The sequence below is a fragment of the Ahaetulla prasina genome, chromosome 1 (genome assembly GCF_028640845.1).
Source record: "Ahaetulla prasina isolate Xishuangbanna chromosome 1, ASM2864084v1, whole genome shotgun sequence".
In the NCBI taxonomy this organism is placed as follows: domain Eukaryota; kingdom Metazoa; phylum Chordata; class Lepidosauria; order Squamata; family Colubridae; genus Ahaetulla; species Ahaetulla prasina.
This window is the reverse complement of record NC_080539.1, coordinates 56,057,755-56,082,874: the sequence shown is the minus strand read 5'-3', so window position 1 is coordinate 56,082,874 and position 25,120 is coordinate 56,057,755. Positions and strand designations below refer to the sequence as shown.

At 41.2% G+C, this 25,120-nt stretch overlaps 1 protein-coding gene across 4 annotated transcripts in view; it reads left to right on the top strand.

Annotated features, from left to right (window-relative positions):
• The window catches only part of LPGAT1 (lysophosphatidylglycerol acyltransferase 1), a 65,774-nt gene that overhangs the window by 15,804 nt on the left and 24,850 nt on the right, over nucleotides 1–25,120 (top strand). For 3 of the 4 annotated variants that reach the window (XM_058165330.1, XM_058165328.1, XM_058165329.1), the window contains 3 exons: nucleotides 3,102–3,220; nucleotides 11,756–11,884; nucleotides 17,251–17,524. In XM_058165330.1, the coding sequence (XP_058021313.1) occupies nucleotides 3,102–3,220; nucleotides 11,756–11,884; nucleotides 17,251–17,524 (522 nt within the window). The remainder of the gene's footprint in view (nucleotides 1–3,101; nucleotides 3,221–11,755; nucleotides 11,885–17,250; nucleotides 17,525–25,120) is intronic. The other variant, XM_058165331.1, reaches the window with a different exon arrangement.

Here is a 25,120-nt window from a genome sequence, read left to right as displayed (position 1 = left end):
TTCAGGACGGAAGGAAAAAAGAACTTGTAATATTTATTGTACTTTAAGCTAAAGTCTGATGATCCTGTTTTTTTGTGTGTTGTGTGTGTGTTAATATTTTTAAATAACACTTTAATATTGATTCCTACTAGTGCTTTCTGATAAAAAGATAATAAATACAGGAAGCAAATGGACTATTTTCTAGTTGCAGTGGACTATGTTGAACCACTGATTATTTTGAATATGTTGTTCTTTTCTTATCCTTGAAATTATCTTCAAAATACCCAAATATTATGTTTTTTGAAGTTTCACTTCTTTAGCTGGCTACATGCACAATTCATGGATTGTATCATAGCTTTTAGGCTTTAGTATCAGAATTTTTAAATACTTTTTTATTTTTCAAAATATTTCTCAATTATCAAAGTGACTTAATAAGTAATTTGAATATCGTGATTAATTATCAAAAGGCACAAAATATAATTGTAATACCTGTAGAGCAGGGGTGCTAAGATCTGACCCACAGGGCCGCCCTGGAAATAGCGAAGGAGTGGCCTGCAGTGCCTCTGTCACTGAAAACAGAGCTCGAGCCCCCCACCCCCCCGAGCTCCGTTTTCTCTGGCAGAGGGTTGCAGGAGGCTGGTGCAGCCAAAAACAGAACTCGGGAGCCTGTTTTCTCTGGCAGAGCGCCCAACACAAGTAACATCAAGCTGGCCATGCCCACCCCTGAGGTCAAACACAACCTTGATGTGGCCCTCAATAAAATCGAGTTTGACACCCCTGCTGTAGAGGGATAACATCATTAGATGAAAGATGGTTTGTCTCAAACCACCTGTCCCAGAAACCTACCATTGACACAGAGTGTAGCTCTTCTTCTTGCCTTGGTGCAGCATCTTCCTAGTTACTGCTGCTGTTATCTTTCTTCCAGAGAGGTGCTGCATTTTACTTATATTCTTTGTTTTTTGTATATTTCTTTTTCAGTAGTTTTTACTGTACTTGATATAAAAATAATAAAACAGGTTTTTTAAAAGAAAAACTTAGGATCTTCTGATTTGTTAAGTTCAAAAGTATTTAAAATTGCTTTAGCAATATCTTAATTATTTCTGGTTATGAATAGGTATAGATAGATCTTTTTACGTTTGTATGTGAACTTACATATTTTAGGAGTTATGACATGTTTATTAGGTACCTTAACCTGACCTTGCCACTTGAACATTTTTTGGATTTTGAATTTAAGATAAAATTTAGACTCTGACCAGTCTTGTCAAATGCATAAGAATAAGAGACTTTTAATTTTGCTTATTACAGAGGCTTTGAAGATAATAGAAGAAATTCATGTTCTCTCAGGATGACTATTCCTTCCATAGCAAGCTTCAGAAATTTAGAATTCTTAATAACGTTATTAAGTAAAAAAAACCCTTGATAATCATTTATAGATATATTTTCTTATATCTAACAGTTTTACAAAAATTAGAGTAGCAACCTTCTTCAATCTTAAAATCTAATCTAATTTCTTTTGGAACAGCATAATTATGCTTCTTTTCCATACTGTATTTTTTCTTAGGAACATTTTGTAGCCTCCAATCCAATCCAATGTGTTGCATTTAACCTTATACTGAACAGATAATAAAATTAAATATTGAGGGAATCAAGGCAACTGTAGAATATGTTGTAGTGAGAGAATCCTATCTAAAACTTCCAGAGTGAAGTTAAAATTAGTTCAGGCTATTTTATAGAATAACACTTAGGACCTGACATTCCTAAGCTTTCCTAGATAACTGAGCTTTACATTATTATTGCAACTCTTGATGGAAATCATTCTACATCTCTAGGAGTACTATTGGGTGACTATATTCCAGGGTTCTTTACTTTCCTTAATGATGACATATGAAGCTAATATTTCAGAAATATTTACAACAGGCAGATGGTTCATATGGGAGAATTCACACATATATATACTCAGAATTGTTCAATCATCATTCTCTCTACCCTGCAAAAAAACTAACCAGTTTCAGTATTGGATTAGTGTGCTCATAGGAAAAGTCACAAAGTGGTCCATCATCAGGGAATGGATTTTAAATTTGGAAAATAAAAACGAGAACATAATTGCCCCATGGTGATTTTAGCAAGTTAGGTTTTGTAGTTCTCCTTGCATGTCGTATTCCGTCATGGGCTATCATCGCATAACATTTATCCATTGTTAACTAAATTTGACCCATTTGAGGGGTTGTTAACATAATATAACTTTATCCGGGATGAATTTTTATGATACACTATATTTTTGTATGATTCAGTATTGTTTGTAGATACTTTTAAATACCTCTGAAGGAAAAAGTTTTGCTATGTGCAGATTTTTGTCATTCACCAGTGTTTTTTAAGCTTTTAAGCATTTGGTATCAGAATATGAATGCTTGAATTAAAAACAGAAGCATTGTAACAGCCTTGCCGTCTTTGTTCAGGCTGGATTGGTATTTGACCAGAAATCAGGCTAGAGTAGAAAATTAAGGAAATAATAATAGAAGAATGCAAAGGTAAATCATTTTAAGTTTTTGAAAATTACAGTAACATAATCATGAAATCACCAGGCATTAGGTTCACTTTGAAAGAGACTTTGTCTTATCATTGTTTTACTTATTTTCAAAGATATTTTCCAACATACATGTTCAATATACAGCACATAATTATTTACAAATTTAAAAATGGAAAATCTAGGGTATTTGTTTCTGGATTTAGAAATTTACCTGCCAGATTACTACATTTTAATTTTGCCTCAACTTTATAAGCCTTCATATTTTTTTTTGGCCTTTGTTTTACTTATTTTCAAAGATGGTTTTGACATACATGTTTATAGTACATAATAATTTACAAATTAAAAAATGGAAAATGTAGTGTTTGTTCCTGGATTTAGAAATTTTACTACAAGATTGTTACATTTTAGTTTTGCCTCATTTTTATAAGTCTTTGGTTTTTATATTTTGTGTATTATAGATGAAGTAATCCAAATTTACAAATCAATGTAATTGGTTGGAATACCTGTGAAACATGAGTTGCTATCATCTATTTTAAATTTGTGTAAGTGACCATTATTTTAATTAAGTCTCTTTTTTCCTTCTGTTTTTGCACAGTCATGGAATGGGGAGATGATATTAGAACAATTTCAGAAGATGAAGCTTTGATGCTGGTGAACCATCAATCAACCGGAGATATTTGCACTCTAATGATGTGCCTTCAAGACAAAGGCACGGTATGCTACTTTGATAGATATTGTTGATATACTGTACTTGTTGAACAATCTGGGTACTTTTTTCAGAAATATAACATTAGAAGACTCATGCACAAAACCTATGTCCATCCAATACTTTAATCATATTTTATATTTCTGTATCTTCTCAACTTTCATTATTTACATGTCTGTGCTATAGAAGCAGGACATACAAATGTTTAGGTCAGGCAGCATTTCTGTCCTGTCTGCCTATGTCAAATTCACGTTGTCACCCTGTATCAGAACTTTTTTACCCTTTGCTAAACTGGATGTGGGCGTGGCCAGCACATGACAGCCCTGGTCTATCCCTACCTACCTACCTACTCTGATGTACAGCCATGATAATAAATAAAAATAAAAATTTAAGTACAGGTAGTCCTCAACTTAAAACCATTTGTGACTATTTGAAATTAGAAATGAAAAAATGACTTATGACCATTTTTCACACATGTCCATTGCAGCATCCCCACAGTCATGTGATCAAAATTCAGATGCTTGACAACTGATAAGTATTTATGACAATTGCAGTTTCCCGGGGTCATGTGATCACATTTTGCAACCTTCTGACAAGCAAAGACAATGAGGAAGGCAGTTACTAACTTAACAACTGCAGTGATTCATTTAACAACTATGGCAAGAAAGGTTGTAAAAAGAGGCAAAACTCACTTAACAACTTTCTTACTTAGCAATGGAAATGTTGGGCTCAATTGTGTTCATAAGTGGAGGACTACCTGTATTGAAACTAAAATACCACATTTAAAAAACAAAATAATCAAATCACTGGACAGTTAAGAGTCTGATTGAAGGCATGCATCTTCACAAATTTCCTAAACCCTGAGAGAATTGGGGGCAGATATAAATGCTAAGGGAGTGAGTGCCATAGCAAGAGAAGAGCCTCTCCCACATGCCAAAAACATGAGCCTTTGATAGTATAGATATATTTAAGAGGACCTATATTTCTGATCTTACAAATATAAGAAGCTTGTAATAGGTGAAAGTGATCCTTAAGTAACCAGGGTTTTACTTATAAAGTTGATTGACTACACCTTAAATTGTGCCCAGTAAGGAAATGACTATCAGTACAGATCTTTCAGCAGAGGTATAATTTGAATCCCTGTCTTGCACCATAGAATTTTCTACTAACTTAAATTTTCAAATACTTTCCAAAGATACTGTAGCTCCCAGTAGAGCATATTTCAGCACTCAAGATGGGATGTAATGAGGGCATGAAAAAGCAGTCAAGTTTGACTGTCACAGGAAGGATGCAGTTGGTACAGCATGCCCTGTCCTAATGTTCCCTTTTATTCGTATCCATTTCACATATTCATAATTATGTTTATATCTGTTATCTAATATATGCTTGATGAAAATAAATAAATAAAATAAATAAATAGATGGGGTTATGCAAGATCCTCCTTTCTGGTCGCTATCACTAAAGGATCCTGTTCTGTTTCCCTCCCCCAATACTCCCAACAAAGAGTCTGTCAGAGGTCTCCTTTTCTAATTTATTTACATAGATAAATGTCCTAGCCACGTCTACCCCCGGGCCTGCCAAGTTTCTGGAGATAACGAGGAAATTATAGATAAGGCCAGAATTACTCACGAATATATTCTTCCCTCCATTGATACAGTTTGCCCGCGCAAATTCATTGCTTTGTCCAAGACAAAAAACCAGGAAGTCCCACCTCCTATTTATAGTCTCTGCAGATGTCACTGCATGACCATCATTCCTTGGCTTTATCCCAACACTTCCTCTGCTGCGCGCGCCGATCACGTCTGCGCAGTCTTGTATCACTCCAAAACTGTTCTTGGGGCGTTGCCAAATCAGAAGAAGGCTCGAGAGAATCAGGCCTTGCCGGCCCCTCCTCCTCCCTTTGAATGGGTGCCAGGGAGGGAGAGGGCCCAAGAGAAGAAGGGCTTGCCAGGTCTTCTCCCTCACTTTCTGAATCACCCGAGTCCACGAGTCCGGGTCCAGGAACCTGGGTCACAACACTATCCCTCACCGCAGGGCCCTTCCCCCGGGGCTGACGATCAGGATGCGGTCGGGCTAGGTTCTGCTCATGGAAGGCCTGCACCAGGTCAGGGGCATGAACGTCGGAGGCATCTACTCAGGAGAAATCAGTCCCGTATCCCTTCCACGCGATCAAATATTGGAAACGACCCTTCAGCCAGCGGGAGTCCTGTACGCTGTGAACTTCGTATTCCTCCGACCCGTCCTCGGCGACAGTGACGGGTGCTGTTGGGCACCGAAGGGGACTCGGTGTGGCCTCAGGAACCAGAAGGGACCGGTGAAAGACGGGGTGGATCCGCATGGATCGTGGCAGGGTCAGTCGGTAGGCTACCGGGTTGATGATTGCCTCGACAGAGAATGGGCCGATGAATTGGTGGTCCAACTTCTTTACCGGGCGGTCAGACGGGAGGTGTTTGGTGGACAGCCACACCCGGTCTCCAACCGCCAGCGGGGGCGTTGCCCATCGGGAGCGGTCGGCAGACCGTTTGTAGTCCTCCTTTCCCTGATCCAGCTGCTGACGTACCAACTGTTGGACCGCATGCAATTCCGTCAGGAAGGTCTGCGTTTCGGGAACAGGAGAGTCCGGTGGTGCCAGAGGGAAGAGCCGCGGATGGTACCCCACATTGGCAAAGAACGGGGTCATCTGAGTAGAGGTGTGCTGAGAGTTGTTAAAAGCAAACTCCGCCAGGGACAGGTAATCGGCTCAGTTGTCCTGTTGCTGGTTGATGAAGCAACGGAGATACTGTTCCAGGATACCGATGACCTTCTCTGTACCCCCATCGGTCTCCGGATGGTGCGATGATGACAGACACACCTGCACCTCCAACGCGGCCATCAGGCTCTTCCAGAAGTGAGCTGTGAACTGAACTCCGCGGTCCGAAACCACCCTGTCCGGTAGACCATGGAGGCGGAAGATGTGTTGCAGAAAGAGACGGGCCGTTTTTGCGGCTGTGGGCAGTCCGTGGCATGGGATGAAGTGTGCCATCTTGGTGAGCATGTCCACCACTACCAGCACCGTGGTGAACCCAGAGGACGGCGGCAGGTCCGTCAGGAAGTCCATGGAGATCGCCCTCCAGGGTCTATCGGGTGTCGGCAAGGGCTGGAGGAGCCCGGGAAGGGCCCCCGTGGCGGCCTTGGCTTGCCGGCATGGTACGCAGGATGTCACGTAGGCATGTACATCATGCCGCACTCGGGGCCACCAAAAGGTCCCTGTCACCAAGTGGAGGGTCTTGAAGAACCCAAAATGTCCTGCTGCAGGGTTGTCGTGGCACTGGGTCATGACTAGGGCTCGGAGTGGTCCTGTGGGCACATATAATCACCCCCAAAACTTGAGTAAGTCCTCCTCCAAGGTCCAAGGAGACGTGGGGCCCACCTCCGCTCTCCTTTGCTGCGACCAGGCGTCCTGGCGCTGCGCCTCTTGCACCTGGGCCCGCAAGTCCACTGGTTCCCGTGCTGCGGCCAAGGCTTCTGCCGGTAGCACCATCTGTGGAGGAAGGGGGTCCTTGGCGCAGAGGTACTCTGGCTTGCGGGACAGGGCATCCGCCCTCCGGTTGTGACCGCTGGGAATGTAGGTCACGTGGAAGTTGAACCGGGCAAAAAACAACGACCACCGGATCTGCCGCTGGTTCAACTTCCGAGCTGTGGTGAGGTGCTCGAGATTCCGAGGGTCCATTCAGACCTCCACCTGATGTCGCGCCCCCTCCAGATGGTGTCGCCAAGCCTCGAATGCAGCCTTGATAGCCAGCAACTCTTTTTCCCAGATGGTGTAGTTGCGCTCGGAAGGATTGAGTTTCCGAGAGTAGTAAGCGCAGGGAAAAAGTGTGCCGCCATTCGTCGGAGCCTGTAACAGCACCACTCCCAGAGCCACATTGGACGTGTCTGTCTCCACCACAAAAGGCCGGAGCGGGTTGGGATGCCTTAGGACGGGTTCCGTGATGAAGGCTTTCTTGAGAGCTGTGAATGCTTCTTGCTGCGGGGGACCCCACTGGAACGCGACCTTCTTCCTGAGGAGCTGGGTAAGTGGAGCTGTCAGTGTGGCGAAGCCCGGGATGAAGGTCCGGTAGTAGTTGGCGAAGCCCAGCAGGCGCTGAACATCCTTCACCCGACGAGGGGCTTCCCACCTACACAAAGCTTCTACTTTGCGTGGGTCCATGGCTATGCCCTCGGGCAAGATGATATGCCCGAGGAATTGTCCCACTTCGCTTTCTGGGGCAAGAAGCGGTGAAGTGGCCGGGCTCCCCACAGTACAGGCACAATCCCCCTTGGCGCCTCCAGTTCCGCTCCTGGGCTGTCAGGCGAGGTCTGGCCACTCCCAACTCTATGGGCTCTTCCGCAGCGGTTACAAAACGTGGGGTGACCCGGGGTGCTGGTGGCACAGGAAGTGGGGGTGCAGATGTCAACGACGGGTCCCAGGGGCCCGACGGGACGGTTGCCATTGCAGACGGGCGTCGAGGCGGAGACAAAGGGGCACCAAGTTGTCGAGGGTCTGCGGCGCCTCCACCCGGGCCAGCTCGTCTTGCAGTTCCTCTGAGAGTCCCTCCTGGAACACGTCCACCAGCGCTGCATCATTCCAGTCAGAGTCCTGGCACAAGATGAAATTCGGCGATGTACTCCTGCAGGGGGCGTTTCGCTTGACGGAGTTCCTTAAGGCGCCTGGTTGCCGTCAGCATCCGAACGGAGTCCTCGTACATGATGCGCAGGTGCTGCCAAAAACGCTGTTGGTCCGCCAGTAGGGGGCTGTCCTGGAGCAAGAGGGGCGTGGCCCATCGGGCAGCCGAGCCGGAAAGAAGGTTAATCACGAAGGCCACCTTAGCCCGGTCGTCTGGGAAATCCTCTGGCCGCATAGCCAGGTAGAGCTGGCACTGTCCCAAGAAGGTCGGGAACATCTCAGGCTGCCCAGAAAACTGATCCGGCACGGTTATCGGGCACTTGCGACGAGGAGGAGGAGTGGGAGGATGAGGGGGGGGCTGCAGGCACATTCCCGGCAGCAAGTTGGCCTGCCAAGTGAGCCACTTGCTGCTGGAGCTGTTGATTAGCCGCTTGTAGCTGCTGTAACTGCTGCTGTACCTGCTGCTGGTCCATCTTTGGTGGAAGATGGTTTAGTCGGGGTCTTGGACAAAATGTTCTGTTTCCCTCCCCCAATACTCCCAACAAAGAGTCAGTCAAAGGTCTCCTTTTCTAATTTATTTACATAGATAAATGTCCTAGCCATGTCTACCCCTGGGCCTGCCAAGTTTCTGGAGATAACGAGGAAATTATAGATAAGGCCAGAATTACTCACGAATATATTCTTCCCTCCATTGATACAGTTTGCCCGCGCAAATTCATTGCTTTGTCCAAGACAAAAAACCAGGAAGTCCCGCCTCCTATTTATAGTCTCTGCAGATGTCACTGCATGACCATCATTCCTTGGCTTTATCCCAACGCTTCCTCTGCTGCGCGCGCCGGTCACGTCTGCGCAGTCTTGCATCACTCCAAAACTGTTCTTGGGGCGTTGCCAAATCAGAAGAAGGCTCGAGAGTATCAGGCCTTGCCGGCCCCTCCTCCTCCCTTTGAATGGGTGCCAGGGAGGGAGAGGGCCCTAGAGAAGCAGGGCTTGCCAGGTCTTCTCCCTCACTTTCTGAATCATCCGAGTCCAGGAGTCCGGGTCCAGGAACCTGGGTCACAACAGATCCACTCATAGCTGAGGTTCAAGAAACATTCCCATATGGGTTCTGATCTTTTAAGGAGAATGCAATTTTTTCCAAGAGGTTGAACCTCAGTCCCCAAGTTCTGTTTACGATCTTTTCATCTTGTCTTCATCTAATTCAACTGGTTGTTTTTCTCTTTTTCTTTCACCCATTTTGAACTTAAGAAAATTCAAAAGTACTGATTGAATTTAATGATAGAAAGTCATAAAGTTGAGTATCATCAGTATAATATTGCTTCTTTGCTTAACAACTTACACATCTTGCGGTTATAGAGGCAATTCAGACTACCTGGACTGCCATTGCTAAATGATATGATCATGTGACATGCATTATATTCACATTGCTTAGCAATAGCAATCCAAGTCCCAGTTGCTGTTGAAACTCGAGGATTACCTATACTCTTTTACATATCTGTTTTTGTTTTATATTTTTAAATTGGGAAACAGCAGATTATTATTATTATTATTATTATTATTATTATTATTTATTAAACTTTTATACTGCCCTTCTCCCGAAGGACTCAGGGCGGTGTACAGCCAAGATAAAAAACAATAAATATACAAAGTTAAAAATCAATTTAAAATACCTATTCAATAGTGGCCGAATTAAAACTGTCGAATTGACCAACCTAAAATACCCCATATAAAATTACAGAAAATATAAAAAATTTAAAATTTTAAAATTTAGAAATTTAAAAATCTAAAAAATCAGTCCAGTCCCGCTTGGATGAATAAATAAGTTTTTAATTCCCGACGAAAGGTCCGAAGGTCAGATATTTGGCGCAAACCGGGGGGAAGGTCGTTCCAGAGAGTGGGAGCTCCAACAGAGAAGGCTCTTCTCCTGGGGGCCGCCAGCCGGTACTGCTTGGCGGACGGCACCCTGAGAAGACCCTCTCTGTGAGAGCGTACGGGTCGATGGGAGGCATAAGGTAACAGCAGGTGGTCCCGTAAGTACCCGGGCCCTAAGCCATGGAGCGCTTTAAAGGTGGTAACCAAAACCTTGAAGCGCACCCGAAAGACCACAGGCAGCCAGTGCAGACTGCGCAGGAGTGGTGTTACCCGGGAGCAACATGGCGCTCCCTCAATCACCCGCGCAGCTGCATTCTGGACTAGCTGAAGTCTCCGGGTGCACCTCAGAGGTAGCCCCATGTAGAGAGCATTGCAATAATCCAGGCGAGAAGTGACGAGAGCGTGAGTGACCGTGCATAAGGCATCCCGGTCCAGAAAGGGGCGCAACTGGCACACCAGGCGGACCTGGTGAAAAGCTCTCCTGGAGACGGCCGCCACATGGTCTTCAAACGACAGCCGTCCATCCAGGAGAACGCCCAGGTTGCGCACCCCTTCCGTCGGGGCCAATGACTCACCCCCAACAGTCAGCTGCGGGTGCAGCTGACTGTACCGAGATGCCGGCATCCACAGCCACTCCGTCTTGGATGGATTGAGTCTGAGTCTGTTTCTCCCCATCCAGACCCGTACGGCCTCCAAACAACGGGACAGCACTTCGACAGCTTCGCTGGGGTGGCCTGGGGTGGAGAAGTACAGCTGAGTATCATCAGCGTACAGATGATAACTCACCCCAAAGCCACTGATGACCTCGCCCAACGGCTTCATATAGATGTTGAACAGGAGGGGCGAGAGAATCGAAGCCTGTGGCACCCCACAAGTGAGGTGCCTCGCGGTCGATCTCTGCCCTCCTGTCAACACCGTCTGCGACCGGTCAGAGAGGTAGGAGGAGAACCACCGATAAACGGTGCCTCCCACTCCCAACCCCTCCAACCGGCGCAGCAAGATACCATGGTCGATGGTATCAAAAGCCGATGAGAGATCTAACAGGACCAAGGCAGAGGAGCAACCCCTGTCCCTGGCCCTCCAGAGGTCATCCACCAACGCGACCAAAGCTGTCTCCGTGCTGTGCCCGGGCCGGAAGCCGGACTGGAACGGGTCTAGATAGACAGCTTCCTCCAGGTACTGAGGAAACTGCCACGCCACCACACTCTCTACAACCTTCGCAATAAAGCGAAGGTTGGAGACTGGACGGTAATTACCCAAAATAGCTGGGTCCAGGGAAGGCTTCTTGAGGAGGGGTCTCACCACCGCCTCTTTCATTGGCAATTAGATACCTTAATTTGATCCTCATGTTTTTTCTTATCTCATTTTTGTAGCATAAGAAATTATATCATTCAAAATGGGACAAATAAAATAGAGAGCATATAATGGCATGTTCAAAATGAATGTGATGGGTATAATACAATAAGTTTAACTTTGTTAACTTTGTACATCTACACAAATTTTAAAAATTAAGTCAACATTGTAAAAGAATGCTCTCTAAAATAGAAAGTCTTAAAGATCTTAAAAAGTATTATTGGGTAGGTATATTTTTTGAATAATCAATATAGTTTTGCAAATTCTGTTTACCATCTACAGGTTTGCTTTGTATTCTCTTGCTTTTTCTGAAATAAATAAATTAAAATGCTCATATAGAAATAAAAATTGCATGAGATCTTTAAAAATGTTAATTAATGAAACTGGATTTTAAATAATATGATTTATTCAAAATAGTGAAGAAATAGCTATTTGTTGATTTTATATAAAGTGAAAGTGAGGATTTTAGGAAGGAGAAATATACTGAGAGAATGTTGCTTTAGTAAATGCTTCTTGAAAGCTAATAAGTTTTTAGTAAAAACATTTATATGAACATTATAAGGATGTAATTTGTATTCAGTTTTCTATTTAATAGCAAAAATATTTTTGTATTTTTATACATTTGCTTCTGTGGAACAGAAAACCTATCTCTGATTTTTGTTTTGTTTATATGCAGAATGCACACTATTTCTTATCTCAATTTTCCCAGGTTGTTCGTCGGATGATGTGGCTGATGGAACATATGTTTAAATACACAAATTTTGGAATTGTATCTCTGATTCATGGAGACTTCTTTATAAAACAGGCAAGAACTACAAATATTTTAATAGTAAAATCTGCTTTCTTAAATATTTATTTGTATCTTGCTATGATTGTCAATGTATATGAAGAACCTTTGTGGCTCAGTGTTTAGAATGCAGTATTGCAAGCTAACTCTGCCCATAGCCCAAAGTTCAATCCTGGCTGGCTCAAGGTTGATTCAGCCTTCCATCCTTCCAAGGTCGGGAAAATTGCTGGTGGTCATATGCTGACTCTAAACCACCTAGTGAGTGCTGTAAAGTACTATGGGGCAGTATATAAATCTAAATGTTATTGTGTTGCTATTGGTATATATTAAATTGAAATCCATTTCAAATAGTGTCAACAATTAATGAAAAATTTAACAGAATGTGGAGAAACACACAATAATTACTAAAAATACTGGTTTGGTGTACTGTAGATGTGTGTCATTTATTTTGTTCACCCACTTAGAAAATACAAGACCTCTGTTTACAACAAACTATGCTTCTTTGGGGATTGGAGTACATGGTTTGCCACAAGTTTTTAATCTAATGTGAGATAGGAACAAGTGAATCCAAACTTTTTAAAATAAAATATTAATCCATATTTTGGCTTTGTCTGAATGACTTCTCTGTATGCCAAGTGTATCCCATACTTATTTATTTAAAACATTTATATAAACCTCCCACCTTTCAGACAACTTTGGCAAGTCATTTTAAAAACTGTAAAACATACTTATCTTAAGAGTTTAGTGTTTTTACACATATAGATGATTCTTTGCAACTGCAGTGCAACAGAATATTTTGCATCTTTAAATGTCAGGGGACCAGAAATTGTAATGTATTCTTGATATACAAAACATTTATAATCTTCATAGAATTACAGATGTGGAAAGGGTTGTTTAAGCTGTAAAATTCATCTCCCATAAATCTACCTTACAAATCATATAAATCTCTTAATTTATAATTTTATCTACATAGTAGACATGTAGGCAAAGAACCCCAATTGAGTGACGTTTGTAGTTTTATAGACTTTACTTAATTATTCATTTAGAAAATTCTAAGATACAGTATATTTATTATTAGACAGCCAACAATAAACTGTATGTATTTCAGCGAATACTACTGATGCAGATGTAATATTCTGCTTTTTGGAACTTGTTTCCTGCTGTTCGACAATGTTTGCAGAAAAAGAAAGTGAAAGACAGAAAAAAGTGATAAGGACAAACAGCCATAAACTTCAAAAGGATTAAAGCGAACATGTAGGCTATAAGATAAAGACAAAAAAAAGATCCCTGGAGAAAGAAGAGTGAGTTGAAAAATAACATTTCCTAATGAACTATCTTAGAGAGTAGCTGGAGAATGGAAGTAGCCTAGATCCAGACCACAATGTTTAAAATAGAGTGATCATAGCTCTGCAAACTCTGATATCAATTTCCTGCTCTTCTTTAGGTATAGTTCAGTTCTATATAACAGATTGTAGCTTCTCTCCTTCCGTTTCTGATCACACCAGGTTTCTATGGAAAAATGTGAAAAGAAATGAACACAATTTAGAGCCTTTGAATATTAATTTCCGTTTGGCTAGAAATTGTTGAGCTTGGGAGATTTAGCAATTAGTTATAAAGCTAGCAGCGAAAGAAATAATGGCAGGAACATATTTTGATTGGATTTATCCCCAAATAAGTAAGAGGATGTCAATGGGAGAGTATAGAGGACATAGGGAATGACTTTGAAGGCAGGAGGAAGAATCAGTACCATTGTTGTTGTTAGTTGCGAAGTCGTGTCCGACCCATTGCGACCCCATGGACAACGTTCCTCCAGGCCTTCCTATCCTCTACCATCCTCTGGAGTCTATTTAAGCTCACGCCTAGTGCTTCAGTGACTCCATCCAGCCACCTCATTCTCTGTCATCCCATTCTTCTTTGCCCTCAATCTTTCCCAGCATTAGGTTCTTCTCCAGTGAGTGGAGGAATGGTCAGATAAGAGAGGCTTGAGTAAACATGACAGGCAGGCCCCTCCCTAGCTCATATGAAAATAAAAATAGAGGAGGACCTATTCATTTGTTACAATAAAATCTTGATCTATGTGGCATTGTGTTTTTAATCTGGTCTACCTTGTTGGACTACAGGGAGAAATGAAAGAATGATTAATTCACAAATAATTAAATTTAATTTGATTGCCTGTTCTCTGGGGAGTTTACTTTTAACTGGATTAGTGCCTAACAAGTTTATGATTACATTGGCTTTATTTACCCAGTTGAACAGATTCTGTATTCACTTTTTAATTTTATTTTTTAAAATTAAGATTAAAAGTATTTTTTAAACAGGTTTTGGATGCTTTTTCTAGGGTAAGGAAGGGGGACAATTATTTCTAAAAGTTGAAGCTTCATGCTTAAGTCCAGTGTACATGTACGGAAGATCATTTGTAGAAATAGGATACTTTTTGTAAGAAGTGATTCGATCTTTGCCCATCTGCTAACTTGAACCTTAATGCTAGGAAACTTAGAAATATACATAGGAAAGAGATAATTTTAAATTTGAGTAATTTATATAAATCATTTTTATTTCATTTATGTCCTATTACAATCCCACAAGACTCTGATTGCTTTATGAGAATACAACAATTAATGCACAGTTGGTGCGCAGTCATCTTTACTAGTATGTACACCTAATGACCATTTATGGAGATTGAGAATCTGAATAGTATGTTCACCAGGACATGTGACAACCTATCAAGGCATTCTCCATGTAGATTTCTTCAGGTGCCACTCTCGGCATCTGAGGAGGTTTATGGTCTGGCACCAAGTTACCTTCAGGACTGTAGTCACCCACTAAAATTGGACTGATCAAGTTGATGTTTCTGAGAAAAGCAGTTTGGGAAAGAGGAAAAACCTCAGAGGTGCTATTTCAGCCACTAGAGATTAGGCAAGCACTTACTTGAATTACCTTACAGACGCATCTGAAAACAGAACTCTTCCAGAAGGTGTTTTGAGATATGACACCAGGAATTTTGCTTTATTCTACATGTGTGTGTTTTCTATTTTTAACTTCCTCCATTCCCTGCACAAACCAGAAAGATTGAGAATGATCTTTCACTCAAGAAAACTGAAAAGGAAGGAAGTGGTAGCTGGACAGGTCCGAATAAGTAACAAATGAAAGTTAATGACTAATGTTGAATAAGAGACTGTATATTGAATAGGTTGTTGGAAAATGGAAATAAAACTTTTTTACTAAAAAAAAAAAAAAACTGAAAAGGGGACCTCCTCAGATGTCAGGCCCAACACTTAAACTTGAATGAAAGCTATCTTTCTTTCAGTTCTGTGAATTGCTTAAACAATGGACAACTCCATGATTTACTACAAATATTCGTAGTTCAGAGATGAGCTCTGTTGTTTTCTTGCAGATGTTTCATTGCCCAAACTAGATAACATCATCAGTGCTAGTAGGGAGTTGACTTTGCTCTCAGTTCATATTCCAGTGGCTTGCCCTGTCAGTATTGGTGGGAGTGGTCTTAGTGGTTCTTTGTTGGGTTGTTTACTCTTATCTTGTTTTGCAGTTATTTGATTAGGGTATTGTGTACTTCTTGATTGAGTTGCAAGATGGACTAGAGGTCTTTCCACTCAGAAGACTGAGAATTCAATCCTAGGCATTGACAAATGTTTCTCTATTAGGGTGCAAAGAGAAAATATCTGCTGCAAAATTTGCATAGGTGTCAGGAAGGTTATCTGGCCAGTAAAAAGCTCAGCTTCATTCAGTCACCCTCACTCCTCCCCGAAACAAGAAATTACAGGGTCATAAAAAGAAAAAAGTTTACTTCTTGATTATAAGTCTGATGTTAATCTTGGTCTATGTTCATCTATGTTCATTTGAATGTTGATTGCTGGTGGGGAGGTGTTTTGATTTTTTTGTTCACTTGGCTTGTTAAATTAGGCACTATTTGTTGAAATTGCATGGATATCCATTTTGTTGGAATATGTTGTATAGATGTTCTGTTTCCTTTTTCTGCTGTTCTGGGTGGCTGCAATATGTTTATACTTGAGCACTGACTATTCAACCCAATATAGCACAACCAACACAAGCCATAAAATGGATAATGTTGTCATATATCAAAATCATTTCAGAAACCACTAACAGACAATTACTACCACATGGCATTAGTGCAGCAAACAAACCAACTAAAGCTCTCCAAAACATCTTAAGTAAACCAAAAGATTGAGCAGCCTCAGAAGAAAAAACGAGTCATATACAACTATAGTGTAAAGACTGCAAAGCTACTATGTAGGACAAACAGGCAGAGGACTAGCAGAATAGCAATAGCACTTAGACTTATATACCACTTTACAATGCTTTACAGCCCTCTCTAAGTGGTTTACAGAGTCAGCATATTGCCCCCCCCCCAACAATTTAGGTGCTTATTTTACCCACCTTGGAAGGATGGAAGGCTGAATCAACCTTGAGCCTGGTGAGATTCAAACTGTCAAATTGCAGTCAGCCAGCAGTCAGCAGAAGTAGCCTGCAGTACTGCACTCTAATCATTGTGCCACAGTGGCTCATCCATCATCATACAGACATGATGAAAAGAACCTTTTTAATTTCACAACATATGGACATAATTTCAACTGGAAAATTGTGACCATCCTACACTAAGCCAGGCCCAAAAAACACTAGAGAATTCTTGTAAACCTGGCACTGACAAATTGGTTATTAATAGACACATAGACAACATCTGTACTGTGCCAGGGAGACAATCAACAAACCAAAAAGGGATCAAAAAGACCAAAATACCTCTGGACCAGCAATCAACACCCACATGTGCATAGATTAACACCAAGATTAACATCAGACCAACAATCAAGAAGTAAACAATACTCCAATCAAGGAATGTCAAGCTAATAGTAAACAGCCCAACCAAAGAACCTCTAACAATCCCCACTAACAGTGACAGAGCAAGCCATTAGAATATGAATTGAGAGCAAACCCCACTCCTTACTAGCACTGATGATGTTATCTAGTTTGGGTAATGAAACATCTGTAAGAAAACAACCAAGATCAGAAAGCATTAAGGATCTCTCATCATACAATGTAATAAGTCATAGCTTCTTTTATATTTTATTTAAAAATCCATATATACTTGATTTATACTTCATATTGAGTTCTAATCAAACAAAGCATATTATACCTTATTGCAATGTATGAATCTAGCTTTGAAAAAGGAAATTGAAGTCCTGTAAAATATTTTAATTATATATTAATTTTATGTTTATTTCTTAAATTCACAATTTATTGAAAACAAATTTGTTTGAAGTTTTTCAGTAAAAATAACTGGTTTGGGTAGGAAAATAAAGATTATTCTGATATTTTATTTAGTATTCTTTTTGTCATTTCCATTTTAGGGAAAAGCTTATCGTGACCAGCAGCTTGTACTCCTCCGTGAACATCTAGAAAAATATTACAGGAGCCGTAGTCGCAAGTGGATTGTATTGTTTCCAGAAGGTGGTTTTCTTAGAAAAAGAAGAGAAACCAGTCAGGCATTTGCCAAGAAAAACAATTTGCCATTTCTTACACATGTCACACTGCCAAGACTGGGAGCCACACAAGTTATACTGAAAAATCTGGTAGCTCAGCAAGAAAATGGAACTTTGGCGGGTGAAAAGGTTCCTGTATCAGGTATGGCACATTTTGAATATTTATGAAACAGTTGGTATCTGAGCAGAATCTTAAATGTAGTCTGAGGGTTTATTCTGTACTGTATTGCAGGTATAATTTGTTACAAAACAATTTGTATAAATTAGCATTGTATCCTGTAAATGTAATGTTTACCCAAAGCTGTACAATACTATTAAGCTACCAAATAATTGTAATTTTCTTTGGCGCTATGACTTCTAAAGTCTTGAGTAACTCCTAAGCTACTTCAGAAAAGCTTTCTGACAGGTGAATGTCAGCTTCAAATCAGAAAATTGACTCCAGAGGAAGGCTAAAACTATCTTTACTGAGATTGGCAATATTAACAGAATCTTGCAAGGCTGTTTGTACTGTACCTCCTCCCTCTTTTATACTTCAGCGAATTAGGAGGCATCTCCCTGAGGCATTTCCAATTGATATTGCCTTACTCTGGACTTGAAAAGTTTTTTGGCTTCTTTTGCCTAGGTAATGATTTTTGCATATTTCCATCAAGATCATCTTTACACCAGATGACCTTACATGGAGATTTAGAATCTGAATAGTATCTTCAACAGAACTTATAAAGGCAGTTCTCCATGTAGCTCTCTTTAGGGACCACCCTTGGCATCTGCAGTATAAGGTTCCCTGTGCTGTTTCCTTGGGTGAAAGATTATTCTCAGTCCTTCCGGGGAGTGGAGAGAATGGAGGAAGGTAACAGACGGAAGCATTTATTTTCTGGAGGTTAATAGATCCAATTTTAAGGCAGGTGGTCTTCGCTGACAATTTCCCTTCTGATCTCAGGCCACTGCAATTCCATAGGGTCTTATAGAGTGAGTCTTTTGCCATCAGGGAAGGTGGCTGCTCAAATAGCAGTTACTGGAATAGGATGAATTAACAAAATATGTCTATAGAGACCACACTCAAAAGTGTCTCATGCAAATGCTGGCATCGCTTCTTTAGTTTTTCCTTCTGCTACCAGATAACACAAGATCGGAATACTTCCACTTAGGCCACCATAAAAATAATATTCCATTTAGATCAAATTTAGTCACTTTAGGAGCTCATATTCATCTAGAACTAATGACATCTACACTTTGTGGTTCAATGGCAAACTTGCAGAACACAAACGCTATTCAGACCATCTTAGTCTCACATGCAGAGTCAAAGTTGCCTGGAATAGGTTTATAGCATTGCTTGCTGCATCTTCTGTGATTAAATTACTGTAGGAAGAAAGGGATCCATACAATGATAGCCTCAATCCCTCATACTGGTTTTCATTCAAGCAAGCCTCAAGTGGAGCTTATGACAACCAGGGCCCAACACATCAAACTGTCAAGTCTCAGTTCTGGGATCAGTTTTTGATGTTCACACATTTCTGTGGACCCCTGTATGATTCTCAGTATAAACTGTCATGAAAATAATACTTGTCGGTGTCTTTCTTAGGAACGAAATTAGCCACAAAATACAAGTAGTCCTCAAGTTATGACTGTAATAAATCCTGGCAATTACAGACATAAATTATGATGGTCATAAAGTAGATCACCATGGAACTAGACCTGATTTTACAATCTTTTTTGGCACTCGTTATGCAAATGTCACAGTCATTAAACAAAGTTGTGGTTGTTAAAGTTTACTATGGGCTGGTTTGTGCCAGACATCAGAAGTATACAGTGTTTTTCAGCAAACCATAAGTTGCAGTGATATGACTATGGGGGGCTGTAAATGTGGCCAGTTGATGAGTGCCCAAAATAGGATCACATGACCATGGTGGGGAGAGGGTGACTTTGGAATTGTGAAACTGGGTCAAAAGTAACATCGAATAGTTGCCATGTGACTGGTTGTAAGTTGAGGATTACCTGTACCTATATGCATTAATAAACAATATATACAGTATTTTGGCGACTATAGAGTTTCTAACATAGAACTAATACTAAATACATTGCTTAGTTTTTAAAAGTTAAACCGGATCCATGTGTTTTGAATTTGTTGAAAAACAGTCCATTGGCATTACTTTTAACTGCTACCGGTCTTATAGAAACAACAATCACACAACCAAGTGAAACAACACCTTTAGTTAGACCAAATACTTTTTGAGTTTTCATATCTGTTCAACAAGCAGGCTACTTTTAGTGGAAAGTTACACAAGAATAATTATGTGAAGATCAAACCAATTTACCTTTTCAATTAGTCTAACAGTTTTCTAGCCTTGGCTATCTATTTATTTTGCCATTTTTGGAAATAAATGGCTTCTGTGGACCTCATATACTATGATACTTTTAGTCTTCTCATTTGTTGCTTTTCTACTCATAATGCTTCTATAGATTTCTAATTTTATTTTATTTGATTTCTACAGCCATCCATTTCAGCACATAATTTCAGTTGGTGTACATCATAAAAATATAAAACAATTATAACTGTAACAAATATATATTATATTAAATGCAATATTAAAATGTGGGAGTTTAATTGAATCACACACTTCATTGCATGTATATAAATTATTATGTAAGTGGTTGCAAAATTATATTTTTAGCTATAATAATCCACTTATTTTTCTGTATTCCAAAGGCTTTATGATAAGTAGTTGATAATGATGATATTCAAATATATAGGTAGTCCTCATTTTACGACCACAGTTGAGCCCAAAATTTATTTTGCTAAGTGAGAAATTTGTTAAGTGAGTTTTGCCCCATTTTACAACTTTTGCCACATTTGTTAAGTGAATCACTGCAGTTCTTAAATTAGTAACAGAGTTGTTAAGTGAATTTGGCTTCCCCATTGACTTTGCTTGTCAGAAGGTCGCAAAAGGGGATCACGTGACCCAGTGGCAGTGCGACCATCATAAATGTGAGTCAGTTGTCAAGCATCTGAATGTAATTCACATGACTGTGGGGATGCTGCAACAATTGTAAGTGTGAAAAACGGTCATGTCCCTTTTTTCAGTGCCATTGTAACCTTGAACAGTCACTAAATGAACTGTTGTAAATTGAGGACTACCTGTATTGTTTAATTCTCCCTCCCCCACAAAGCGTGCATGTTTGCATTCATTTTCTATTTCGTTGCTACATATACACACTTTGTATATTTGAATAGTAATGGTACTTCACTTAGCATTGCAAATTTTTTCTTCTGGTTTTTTTTTTTTTAGCTTGGTATTGTGAGGATTTGTATTCACACTGAGTGAAAACAACTGTGCTTCATGGTGTATTTATATGAAATATTAAGGCAAACTATTGTTCTTGGCAGCCTCTGACTGCAAGAAGCCATGAGAGAAAAATGACCTGTTCAGAGAAATAGATACATGCATCCTGCACTCTGCAGGGTTCCATTCAAATCTCTATAGGCTAATTTGTTTGCTTTCAGAGGAAGCAAGAACTTGGAGAATTCTCAAGAGGAGCAACACTGAAAGTCTTATTAGGAGCAGTCTCTGAACTAGATACAAATTTGTATTTTCTTCAAGTAACAAAATTGAGAGACTTTTAAACATTTTAGCCCCTTCATTTATAGTTTTTCTTGAGGAACATCTAAATATAAGTGCTTATATTTTTTTTCTTTTTCCTGAGGTGTCATTAGATGATTCAGAACTACTGTATAGGTCCTCCATGGGCTGGGATTACAGCTGAAACCTATCATAACTGCTAAAGAGAAACTTAGAAAACTCATCAGAATTTGGTATCTCTTGTAACCTGATCTATGTACCCGCCCACCATCACCATGAAGTAGTATTTCAAGAGTCAAAGGAATCTTCTACAAGATTGGGCGACCAGCCCACATTTATGGCCATTTGCAGTGTCCAGCAGTCATATTACTGTGATTTACAATATTTTTTGCTGGAAAACAGTGTTTACTTCCAATTCCTTGCAAAATGGGATTGCATAATGATTCCATCATTTGCTTAACCACAGCAAAAACGATCACAAAATTGGGTGGTCACATGGTGACCTGCTTAATGACCCTCATGATTTCCAGGTTCAATTAGAGTTATAAATCAAAGATTATTATGGAAGCGACAGCAGTCGTAGCAATCTTCCCAGCCTGTTCTTGACTCAGTTTTTGAAAGCCCACAAATGTGCTTTCATTATAGTTTCATATAACATGGATACTTGTATAAATACCAAATATGAATACCAACAGTACAAGTACAGATTAGAGAAAATCTGTCCTAGTGGACTGTCATTTAAACATGAGCCAGCAGTGTGCGGCAGCAACCAAAAAAGCTAATACAATCCTTGGTTGTATAAACTGAGGCATAGAATCAAAATCACGTGAAGTATTAGTACCGCTTTATAAATCCTTACTAAGAGCACACCAGGAATACTTCATCCCATTTCGGTTATTACATTACAGAAAAAATGTTGAGACTTGGGAAAAGTGCAAAGAAGAGCAACTAAAATGATTAAGGGCCTGGAGACAAAAATATATGAAGAAAGGTTACAGGAATTGGGTATGGCCAGTCCAGAGAAAAGAAGGACTAGGAGTGACTTGATAGCAATATTCCAGTATTTGAGGGGCTGCCACAATAAAGAGGGGGTCAACTTATTTTCCAAAGCACCAGAAGACAAGACAAACAATGAGTGGAAACTAATCAAGGATAGAAGTAACCTGAAATTAAGGAGAAACTTCCTAACATGGAGGACAATTAACCAGTGAAATAGCTTGCCTTCAGAAGTTGTAGGTGCTTCATCACTGGAGTTTTTAAGAAAAGACTGGACAGCCACCTATCTGAAATGGTAAAGAGCCGTGATGGTGAACCTATGGCATGCGTGCCCGAAGTAGCACTCGGAGCCATGTCACCTGGCACGCGAGGCATTGCCTGTTCCTCTTCCGGGTTTCTGGCGCGCAGGTGCACGTGATGATCAGCTGGCCTTTTTGCACGAGGGAGTGCCAGAAAATGAAAGACCTGGTCTTCTGTTTTCCTGCGTGAGCATGTGCGCTGGCCAGCTGATCGTCCTGTGCGCATGCATGCTAGAAACCCAGAAGAGTAGCCGGCTGAAACCGGAAGTTCAGTAGCTGAAACCAGAAGTTCATTTTTAGGTGCGCGCATGTGCCCTGGCCAGCGCCACTTCTTGGTTGCGGCTCAAACGCATGCGTGCTCCCTTTTCAGCACTCGGTGCCGAAAAGGTTCACCATCACTGGCATAGAGCCATGATGGCCAATCTATGGCATTTGTGCCACAGGTGGCACGCAGAGCCCTCTCTGCTGGCATGTGCGGCATTGTCCCAGGTCTCCGTGGCGTTTCTTTTGTGAGCTTTTGTTTCCCTGCAAAAGATGAAACAGAAGCTCATGAAAGAAAAAGATCTTACCTCTTGCTGCTCTGCCGGTGTTGGGATGTCCTGCCTCCCGCCGGCCAGCTGGTCTTTGGGTCTCTGCTGTGCATGTGCATGTGCACATTTGCGCATGTCTGTGCATGCGCATGTCTGTGCATATTTGCGTACATGCACAGACCTTTCAGTTTGGGCATGCGCACACATGCAGTTTGGGCACTCGGTGTCTAAAAGGTTTGCCGTCACTGGTATAGAGTCTCCTGCTTGAACAGGGGTTTGGACTAGATTCGAAGACCTCCAAGATCCCTTCCAGCTCTATTCTGATTGAAATCATTCTTGTCTATAACTTTTTGAATAAATATAGCCATTACTGTGCTCTTTCCTGAAACTCTAATTCATCTCTGGATTTTATCTGCCGTATTTATTGAAGTATCTATATAGAAAATGTTAGGAAAGATGCTTGCAATATGGGCAATATTTTCATATTATTAGCACATTACCATATTTAATAGTAGTTAAACAACCATATACCCTCACATCCTACTGTGATGTCTCATCATAGCAGAGCAAGTAGGTATTCCTGAAAAGAATAAGTGAAAAATTCTAGGAGTTTACACCAAGATAATAATATTCTAGTTGCTCAGCTAAAGCAGACAAGAAGCTATATCAAGCAGCAGCAACATAAGAAGATGCTGAGGTTGGATTATTATTTTGATGACAACAGCAAAGGCATCATTTCATATTATATGGGTGAAGGCAGATGGTAAGCCACTCCTGTATTTTAACAAGAAAATCACCGAGACAAATTAAAGTGACTGATGATATAGTACTGGCTGCTGGGTCTCTCAGGCTGATGGCATTCAACATGTTTCTGAGGAATTGCTGAGGATCTTTCAGAGTACTAATAGTTTTAGGATGTGGTTAGATGAAAACCTTCTGGACGTCTAGTTGAAGATACTGTATTACCATGCAGGAAAAGAAAATCCAAAACTGCAAGCATATTTTATAGTGGGAACGATATTATATTGTTTAATGGTCAGGTCATGAAAAACAAGTGTTGCTTTCATATTAGGAAAGATATACTGTATCAAACACAGTGCCTAGGTAAAGAACATTCATGTCGTGTCCCACTCCTCCGCTGACGGCCGGGTCAGGGAAATCCGAATCAGGCGTGCCTCTGCAGCTCTGCCAAAGTCCTAGCAAAGTTCTCAAGGCAGGCAGGAGACCAGGAAGTGATTTCAGCAATATAAGGTAGACTTTGCCTGACTCAGAGAATGTCAGAAAGCAGATCCTTTATATAGGCTATGGGGTGTGGCTCCATGACTCAGCACTTATCCAGGCCTGCCCCTCCCTTCCTTCTGTTGACGCCACCTATCAATTCTGAAGCGAGGGTCACTCCAGTCTCCAGCTGTTGGTAATTGACCTTCCTCAGGCTCACATGCTGTGGGGGAGGGGGAGGGATCTAGTTGTTCTGTTTGCCTGGGCATGGAGCCAGGGCTGGGGGCTGGAAGCACTTCTTCTTCCTCGGCCTGTCTGGGCATGGAGCCAGGGCTGGGGCCTGGAAGCATGCCAGGACATTCCTCAGCGTCCGGAAGGAGATAAGAGGGCCCGGCTGCGGGGAAAGCGAACGAGACACAACAATTCAGTGAACAGATAACATCAATTAGATTTTGCAGACAACACTTTCATATGAAGATTATCTACCACTGATGCAGAAGAAAAGGAAGTTGATTAGTTTTATGTCACGGGCAATCTGAAATCAACAGAACATGTGTTGCTTGTGATTGAAACTGGAATGTCAAAGTTGGAAATGGTGGGAAGGAAAATGTAGTTGGACTATACGGCCTAGGAAATTGAAAAGAAGCAGGAGAAAGCCATTCTTTTCTGTCATCCAATAACTTCTTTATTGCTAACACAGTCTTCAAAACAACTAAAACGATGGACTTCCTGTGGCTCCGCTGGTTGTTGAGGACGGTCTTTTTAGACCGCCAGCCCTGGAGCGCTTAGAGCCGCAAAGACAGCGAAAATCAGCTGTCTAGCGGCTTGGAATCCTTTCCCTCGGGTGAAGAGGGAAAGATGAGCAATCGGGTGGAGGTAGAGCCCCCCCTAAAGCACCAGGAATAATCCTGGAGGCTTGAAGGGAAGAGCTCCCTTGGTAACCCGAAGAGCTCCGGATCCAGGATGCCTCTGTCTTTTTTGGCAGAGCAAAACGCCGCAACCACATCTGCGATCAATATTGAGATTAAATGGATTTTTGACTTAACCAGACAGAGCAATGTCAGGAGGCAAGGTAGATGTGAGTACCAGACCTCAACCCCGTGTGTGGATTCCGTTTGAG